Here is a 9,397-nt window from a genome sequence, read left to right on the forward strand (position 1 = left end):
CTTGAACGACCTGATTTAAGTTTTACTGCTGGGCATAAACACGAAAAGAAAACAAACAACGGTTCATATCATATAATGCATTGCATTTACTCCCAAGTGCAATCCAATAATTTGGGAATATGGGACGAGCTGCATTTTTCGAAATATGTGTTCTATTAGGCTACTGTAGTTCAGTACTACAGTACTACTACTCCTTCAGCCTATTTGCACTGGAAAGCTTTCCATGCACCTAAACAAATTCAAGGTTTCTCATACTGATTTACAGACATAGCAAAGCCGGCTGTTCCACGTTCGTGGAACACTTCACAAAAAGTAATAACCCGAGGCACCGGCAAGAAAGCTAGCCAAGGCTTCCGTCCGATGCCTCAGTTCGACCTTATTTGGGAGTCGGGTCTACAGAAGAGCCACAAAGTCTGGCGATCAGTGAACAACTCCGTTATCGTTACCATTGAGAAAACATGAAGAGAAAAGGCTGCTCATATTATTCTAGCAACACCAGCAAACGTAATCATGTATATAAAATGTTAAGGCAAACAAATTGTGTCCGTTTTTGGATTGAAAAATCCCGAACTATATGTCCCACCCTCTCTCTCCGGCACAATAATGTAAAAAAAAAAAACTTACTTCAAATATTGGGCTGTTTACGTCAATGTTGCATTTCGCGGTTTCATTAGTCCGTTTGTCTGTATGTGGAACAGAAAGCTTTCTTTCACAACTTCTCCTATGTTTGTCTGAAAATTGCCCTTCAGCCTGTTTTGGTAGAACTTTTCTTCAAGACCGTAAACTGTCAGAGAAAGGGGTGGATGTCCGTTCATTTGCCCAGTGAAGCGGTGTATTATGGATCTTGTAGTTCAGATAGCCTACTGCAGTTTTTTTCCATTATGTACAGTACATCTGAATTAATCAGTTAGATATGAGTTTAGTGCAAAGAGTTTAGTGGAAGAATGCAAGGGGTGTTGTTTGTTTGTTTGTTTTACTCAGCAATCGACAAAACTGACCATACAACCAGAACCAAGAAATAGTTCAGATTCATTTTGTATGACTTTAATAGCAAAGGAGTGTTCTTGGACAAGCAATATATTATGTAATTCTATGTAAATCTATACGTTTGTCAATTAAATCTATGCAGAGAGTTTTAAAGTATTTAACACAAAACATGATGGCATGACAGACATTGCAGTGCAGTGAAATTGCATACCAACTCTGACCTCACCATATCCTATATAGTCACATGGCAAGTATTTTAGTCAAAGAATTCCAAGCCTTCTCTTTGAAATGTTAGCGATCCTTTTAATCATACAGTCTATAAGTTCCAGGCCTTTTTCAGGATGGGGGCAGCTCTTGGCAGGGAATGAATATTAAATGTGCACTGCCTAAAAATGCAAGTTCACTGGACACCCTACTCACAATATCCCACTATGTTTTGTATCATGTTTCATCAGGGATTTAATGCACTAAGATCTCATATGCAAATCTCTGCCACACACTGTTACTAGAGAAATGATCTATTCTTTACGGTACTTTAATGTAAACAACCTGCTAACGTACAACACTTCCTGCATCCTGTCTAGTAGAGTGGCATATCTAATGGCCCATGCTGTTGTGACACTTTCCCCCATCCGTGAGAGGCTTGGCGGGAGGTGACGTTCTCCTCACTGCGGCCCTTGTCACTGACACGCCAGATAAAGAAGTCCTGCTCGGTCTATATCTAGAGTGTCACCCTGCTGAGGATGCTGAAATGGTCTTGGCTGCAGTAACTGGGCTATTTTAGCCCCTATAGACAGTCTCTCTCTCTCTCTCTCTCTCTCTCTCTTTCTCTCTCTCTCTCTCTCTCTTACACACACACACACACACACACACACACACACACACACACACACACACTCACACACACACACACTCACACACACACACACACACACACACACACACACACACACACACACACACACGGCATAGTTCTTGCCTGGGAATGCTGCCCTCTGACCCCCCCTGCCTGCCTGCTGGGGAAAGGCTCACAAAAGCAGTCATGCACAGATGACTGCAGTTTGGTCTTATTTGTCTTAATTTTGAAGTGTAGCAACGTGGTGACCTTGAAAAGGAAAACGCTGGGGAGGGAAATACAAGGACAGAAATTGATAGATTCATACGAGACACTGAGAACTCGTCATTAAATCTGTTTGTGTTAATGGCATGGCTTTCGTGAGCATTAACGCTTCCACTTCAACACTGTACAGTTTAACTGCGTGGGTTTTTCTACATCTGAGGACCTGCAATTCATATTCTGGTCACCAACTGCATTTATGAGGAAGCATTGATAATGCGTCCTTTCACATCACTTTGCACACACAACAGGGAACGCATCCATATGCAAATATGGGTATTTCTTCATACAGCAGAGCAAAAAGCATAGAACACAGAAGGATGTGAGATATTCCAAAAAAAAATATTTGCTTTCATCATGTTTGGATTACATTGGCCTAATACTGTACATTAAAAAGTGGACTACATTTGTTGAAGAGGATATCAGAAAGTACAGCAACTGATCCTGCTTCTTTTAGCTGTGACTTGGAATATGCTACATTGAATTAAACAAATTACAAAACATTAAAACATTATTACTTTATTTACCTAGCTTTAATTTGAGTTTGAGTACATCTTTTACAAATGTATACTATTAAATGCATAAATGACTATTCACAAATTATGTCATTTAACAAAATATTCACACAGAGACCCCATTTAGGTGATAGACAGTTCATAAATACACACTGCATTTTCTCAGTTAGCAACATCAGAGACACGGAATCCCTCCATCAAACAGCGAACACAACTTATTATGCAAACAAAAGAGTTAAACAAGGCTGGCTATAGGTGGGGATTTGATCTTTTCACCTGCTTGCAGGCTTCATTAAATAATTAAGTATGTAATCTCATCTAGTCCATGAATTATGCATTTGTACACACAGTTTGTATTTACTGCACGTTTGCACCCTTAAGATCGTGATGACAATGAATGTAAAGTGCTAGAGAAAATAAATAATTATCCTAGCGTATAATGTAAATGACATGCAATATACATGTGTATACATTTTAATGCTTTCAAAACGATGTCTGGATTTCAGCACTTGACTTTTGGGATGAATCACCTGTCTGCCAGGTGGTGGGCTGTGGTGAGTCACTGAACCATCTTACACAGCGTTGCTATTGGTGACCATTTATACCCCTACACTCTTCTCTGGTGTGAGGAAACTTAGAACAACAGAACTTCTGTGGCTGGGAGAACATTATAGTCCCCTTGGTAAAGAACTGGTGTAGGACTGACCTATTTCAACAACTCATACAATATGCAGGAGACTGGCTTCACTTTGTTTTCTTTCGGTTCTCTCGTCCAGAAAGGCTGTGTGTATGGGGTGCTGTGTGTGTGTGTGTGTGAGAGAGAGGGTAACAACTGAGTACCAAAAGGTAAAATAAAGAACACACTTACAGAAAAAAGCAATTGTAAATAGAATTGTGTGGCTACCCTATAACTTACGTGAATGTTTCTGTTCTTAAAAATATAGGGGGAACAGGAAAACATTTTTTTAGTGTTTTGGCGAATCCTCCATAGCTACAATACCTTACGCTTTTAGTTTTTTACAATATCGCACTCATTCGTCTCGGGAGGACTGGTTGCATGACGCATCAAGGTGTGGTTGTCGATGAGTGAACATGCCCTACAGGTATAACCATATATGGACTGCTAACCTCTAGCTGTATATTCTTAAGATATGTAAATATGTAGCGTAAATATAGGGTCTAAGATATAGGGTAGTTTATCGTACACAATAATACACCTATTATTTTTCTCACTGTTGAATCATTATCAGTAGTCATGTCGCAGATAAATTGTTAAAGAGTGACGCTAGTGCCGCTCTCGTCCGGCAGTGGTTTTCCCAACACTGAGCTGCGGGTCTGTGTGAAGCAGGGTGTGGTAGTGAACCCTCATGGTATCGGGGGCGGAGCTTGCACAGAGGCATTACTGTCATACTCGCATTGTTCAGCGATACTAGAGTTGAAGGGAAAGTAGAAGGTCGACAGAAAATTCGCCGAACGTTCTCTCTCCGGACCACTGTCTCTCTGGAGTGTTTCTAAACCACCGTTTCAGTCTAAAGGTAAATAACGCTGCGTCCAAACGCGGCTTACTTTGCTGTTAAACAAATTGCCTCGCACTTTAAAATGTCGAACGGTCTGCTTTCTTCTTTTTTTTGCGATTTGGTGTGTTTAGACCAAGCCGAGTTGGAAACGTGTTAGATAAACTACTCTTGCCTATTTTATAATTTGTCGTGATACATTTTGAAAGTTGCATGTTTCAACATTGTAACTATACCTTTAATAGGCTACCTATCAGCTTTCTGACTCAGCTGCTAACGTTGGATGTAGTCTAGGTTTTGTCTTGCCATTTTTTTTAAGTCGGTGTCGTTTTACCTGTGGGGTGTAATTTGCCCACTACTTCCGTGTATTGGTCGAGCTTGAGCGATATCCAAAAGTGCTTACGAAACTCGATACAAGAGGAGCACACTACACTTGTTTAGATCTCGGATGGATGGTATTGGATTTTTAAAGCATTTTCTATCAGTAGGTGGTGAAAGTTGTGGTTGTCAAATTGACAAATCAAAAGCCTCGACTACGTGGGCAGGCAATTTCCCCTAAATGCTGTGTCGCAGGGTTGCTCCCTGATTTACTGCGTTTGTAGGCTACTTAAAATAGATACAACACTAATGAAGTACATGAAATGAAAAAAGGGGTTTAGTTTGTAATGGTTAAGTGATATGCGATGGATTACACAATATATGACGGCTATCTTTTGTGAGCGACTAGCCTATGTGTGTGAGACATGTTTGGCTACAAAGACATAGCGAGGCAGGGTGGATATGAAAGTGGTGAGTCGGTCTTAATCTATCGAAAGTGGACATATATGGAAATGGCACTATGTGCGTCTGTTATGGGCCTGCTTACGTTTCTCTGAACAAAAACATGATGAAAGTATAAGATAAGAAGTGACGTAATCATAGTACTTCTGTCATCATCTACTTTATTACTTAATTCCACATATCACCTCGTACATTTGAACATTCGTGTCCTCTCAAAATGTGTCTGAACCCCCCCCCCCCCCCCCCGGACACACTTCCACAGTCTTCAGGTGGGGTTCCCTTACTTGGGTGGGTGATTTATAATTTGCAGAGCTGCTGTATATAAATGTCTGTAACGCACCCTTTGAGAAGTATCACTTCTGAGAGCTCAGTGCTATGTTTTCCCAGTGCCACAGTGTTATCAAATCTATTTGCCATGTGCTAGGCCTACTTCATAAGGATGGAAAAATCAGGAATCTCACACTATTGGTAATACTTCCCATCGCTCATGCTGGACAAGCTGGGATGTAGCTGGGATTAGGCCAAGTGTTTAAGTGGGCCATTAGGAACTACTTTACATCTCTAATGTATTCCACCCTTTCCTGTATGTCCACATCCTCTAACGTATCTCGTGTTTTTTCCAGTAACTTCCATCGATGGATAAAGTGAAAATTGTCGTGCACAACAAACTGAACTCATTGCGGTCAGTGTTTTAGTGTGCCTTTGGTTTACAAAGCAAAACTGGCTTTGGGCGTATTTTGGAAGTCAGTTTAATGAGCGGGTCTTAATGTAGCATTAAAGAGGCTAAGCTGTGTCCTGAAAGTTTGGCTTATTTTAGTCCCAGCCGTGCAAACGGGGATTGGGGTCTCTTTTAGTGAGCGCTTGATGAGTACAGCGTACGCAAAAGCAATCAGCCTAAGGAACATTTCTGCTTTGAATTGAAGAACTCTTTAACTGAAGAACAGTTACAAGGCGTCACAAAACTGGAATCCTGTCCATCCACTTCATCATTCTTAGAACATTCCAGCAATGTGGTGTTTGCTGATGGCAACAAAAGCCACAGTTGTTTATCTTGATGATTATGAAATGATGTCCAAACATTTGGGTTTGCTCTCATGGCACCCAGTGAACTATTTTAAGCATTCGCCCGTAAGTACTAGAAACACACAGGCGCTCGCTCTCAAGAGCTGATGCTTTGCCCAGTTTGACGCTCTGCCCGGATGCCCCCCCATTTGAATTCCGTCCGCATCCTCGGGCAGCTAACAGGACAGGGCACAGAAGGCTCTGGGCACCGCAGTGCAGGCTGGTGGGGACCTTGCAGCGCGGCCCTGGGGGGGTTGAGGCGTGCGGGGTCACACAGACTCTAATCCCCCACCAGGCCTAAATCCCTGGAACTGTCCTACATTAGGGGCCAGAGGCAGGGCTGTAGGACTGATGGATCCTTCAATTTATAAATACAGTTTTTCTCTCACACACACACACACACACACACACACACACACACACACACACACACACACACACACACACACACAGAGTGAGAGTAAGGGGGGTGGGAGAGGTGATTAATTCACCAACAAGCAAATCTGAGTTGCTGTCTGTCTTTCTATGTCTCTTTTTCTCTCTTGTGCTCAGTCTCTCTCTCTTTCTCTCTTGCTCTCTTTTTCCCACTCTCTGTTTCTTTCTTTCTCCCTCCCTCTCTTCTCTCTCCCTCTCTTGTAATGGCCTGGGTCATGGCTGGATTTCAGTGTCTTTTGTTGTCCTCTCTGTGGTGGCTCTTAAAAAAAATCCCTTCGCCTCCACCCCGGGCTCCTGCAGTCCTGCAAGAGGCAAGTGCCATGTTCCACAGAAGGAAAGAAAAAGAACCAATCAGCTTTCAAAATGACATGTCTTTATGTTGTTACTGGGTGTTGCTTGGCTTGTCTGTGTCCCCGGAGAGAGTGTGCTTTACGTTAACGCAGGGGCATTGGCTTCACAGCTCCAATGCATACGGCTCAGTGGGTATGATGCCTGTGTAATCTGGACTGGGGTTAAACCCCCTGTGCTTTTAAGCACCTGCATCTTCACAGACAATGATACCAATCCAAAACAGATTAACCCTCCATCAACTAAGCCCACTGACTGGTTCAGCGTTATTTAACCTTCGGTATATCAGCACTTACCAGTGATCTCTTTAATGCCCACAACCAGAAAGGGGGGTGTGGAGGGGGGGTTGCTTTTTCTTTTGTCTGACTGTGATTTAATGTGTCTGCCACTGAATCACATACAGCTTATATTGTGTGCCTTGATGTGGATGAGTACACAAGATCCTGATGCTAGGTGCAGTTTGATTTTGTTCATGATGGACACATTCTATAGCAGCTTCAGTGTCTGTCCCCTCATCTAACTGAATAAAATGAACAAATTAGGAGCTGTTCAGCTTTAAAATATAGCGAGACACGATGTTACATAAGTGCTCAAGTCCACCACTGCTGCTATGGTGTCATGAGGCTTTCCATGGGTCTGTGCCTGTCATAGAGGAATAAATATTTCATCACCCACACGTCATGGTTCTTTGTGAAGCGACTGCATGTCGAAGTGTTCGTTAAACACAACATTCGTTCTGCACTCTGGCTTTCACTCGCTTCTGTGTTTTGTTTGGGTTTTCTCTCCTCCCCCCCCCATCCCTCAGTCAGATTGCTTGCAGTGCAGTGAGACATGCGTGGACTTGTAGACTTGGAAAACGGTACATTCCTGAGGGAGCTGAGGTATTTTCAGTGCTTTGGGTACTGACACACTTTTGTGAGGCTTCATAGTTTAATCCATAAAAGTGCCTTGTGATTTTTGTGCAGTGTCATCAGAACTGTACGGCCAGTGTAGAGTTCCCTCCTATTGTGCAGCATATTCCTCCATCTGCAAGTGTAGATTTCAAAGGAGGAGTAATTAGGAGTAATTAGGATCATGGCTAGGACTGTCAGACTCTGTAGGAGCATAATGGAGCCACACCTCACAATAGCTCCCACACAGGAGGAGTGCGAGAGGGAGCGAGAGAGTTACACGAAGAAGAGATTGAGAGAGGAGGGAGAGGGAGGGAGAGAGTTAGGAAGAAGACATTGAGAGGGAGGGAGAGAGGGAGCGACAGTTACAAAGAAGAGATTGAGAGGGAGGGAGAGAGGGAGCGACAGAGTTAGGAAGAAAAGATTGAGAAAGAGAGGGAGGGAGGGAGAGAGAGGGAGGGGTGGTGTGAGACTGCTGATCATCGAGGATTCTTTACACCATAGGCCATTGGTGTGGATTCGCATGCTCCTGAAAGTCTCACACTCACGTTTCGATGAGCTGATGCGTTGGCCACGGCTTGTGTGGGACTGGAAGTGGAATGATGGGATTTGTGTGGGCCTGAGAAGGCAGAGAGCCCTGGCAGGACGGCCCAGGCTGAAATAGCCCGCACTCACCCAAGATGTTACATGCAGCACCCCACTGTTAGCAGGCCTACTGTCCCAGATTATTTTTCCTTGAAAAAAAAGAAAGGCTAGACGCCAGTTGAGCTTTCAGTTCATTAGCGTAGCGAGGGAGTGCCTCTATTGAGAAAGCTATCTGCTCTCCTGCCAACCTTGTAAGCTGCCATCTTGTCATCTTGTACGTCGCTCATTAAAGTTTTGCAACCTTGGATTTATGGCAGCTCCGCAGCTCTTGATTGATTTGAAAGCCCGCCCCCGGCTACTGAATGCTCCTTGACTAGCTGACTGTACGTGACTTTGAAAAGCAGCGTGTTCCCGAACGTCCCCGCAGATTTAATGCCGCGGCCCCTACGGACTCCCTCAGCGACCACTGCTCCTCTGAAATATTCACCATCTGTCACGGAGGCTCACGTCAGGGCGGCAAACTCATGCATACCTATGAGGATGTAGCCCCTGTAGTCGCTAACCGGGGAGAAGCGACACGACGGCGCTCGTAAAAAAACTAAGAGGCGAGATGTCTGTTTACCGTCGAGCTGCCAGGCCGTTTAAAAAATGGGCCATCCTCCTTCAAACCTAAAGAAAGCCCTCGTCTTTTCGCAGCTACGCACCAGGGGCAGAACTTACATAAGCACCGGATTTGATTCACTCTCCCCTGTCAGAACCTTGCGTGTGTGTCGACAGCTACACAAGCATCCCGTAACGCAAGCATACAGACACATCCAACTAACACCAGCACAGGTGTCCAGAAGTGGCATTCCAAGGGCCGGCACGCACACTCTCGCTCACACATGGAGCTGATCCGGGGCTGTAGCGGCCCGCGTCCAAGTGTGTGGAAGCTTGCACGCCAACCACCAGCTGGGAGCTACTTTGTGTACACAAGCCCTTGAGTGCCCTTGAAAGTTCTTCAGTACGGAGGCGGCAGTAGCGGTGGTTGGAGGATGAGGGATCCTTAAGCATTGAGGATCAGGTTTCCATCACTGTCCATGTCAACCATGCCACCCCCCCCCCACCCCCCACCCCCCATTCCTGGTTTTGCCTTTGATGTTTTTGTTGGCCTCGCATACTGAA

General features: G+C 44.2%; 2 protein-coding genes across 4 annotated transcripts in view; one reads left to right on the forward strand and one right to left on the reverse strand.

Moving 5' to 3' along the window:
- The window catches only part of hap1 (huntingtin associated protein 1), a 45,602-nt gene extending 36,316 nt beyond the window's left edge, over window positions 1–9,286 (reverse strand). Inside the window, exon 1 of the mRNA XM_031561742.1 lies at window positions 9,116–9,286. Coding sequence (XP_031417602.1) covers window positions 9,116–9,286 — 171 coding nt within the window. The remainder of the gene's footprint in view (window positions 1–9,115) is intronic.
- Window positions 4,019–9,397, forward strand: part of jupa (junction plakoglobin a) — a 25,245-nt gene continuing 19,866 nt past the window's right edge. For 2 of the 3 annotated variants that reach the window (XM_031561867.2, XM_031561869.2), the window contains exon 1: window positions 4,019–4,154. The gene's annotated coding sequence lies outside the window, so the exon portion shown is untranslated. Of the gene's footprint in view, window positions 4,158–9,397 lie in introns of all 3 variants that reach the window. The other variant, XM_031561868.2, reaches the window with a different exon arrangement.

The sequence above is a fragment of the Clupea harengus genome, chromosome 24 (genome assembly GCF_900700415.2).
Source record: "Clupea harengus chromosome 24, Ch_v2.0.2, whole genome shotgun sequence".
Classification (NCBI taxonomy): domain Eukaryota; kingdom Metazoa; phylum Chordata; class Actinopteri; order Clupeiformes; family Clupeidae; genus Clupea; species Clupea harengus.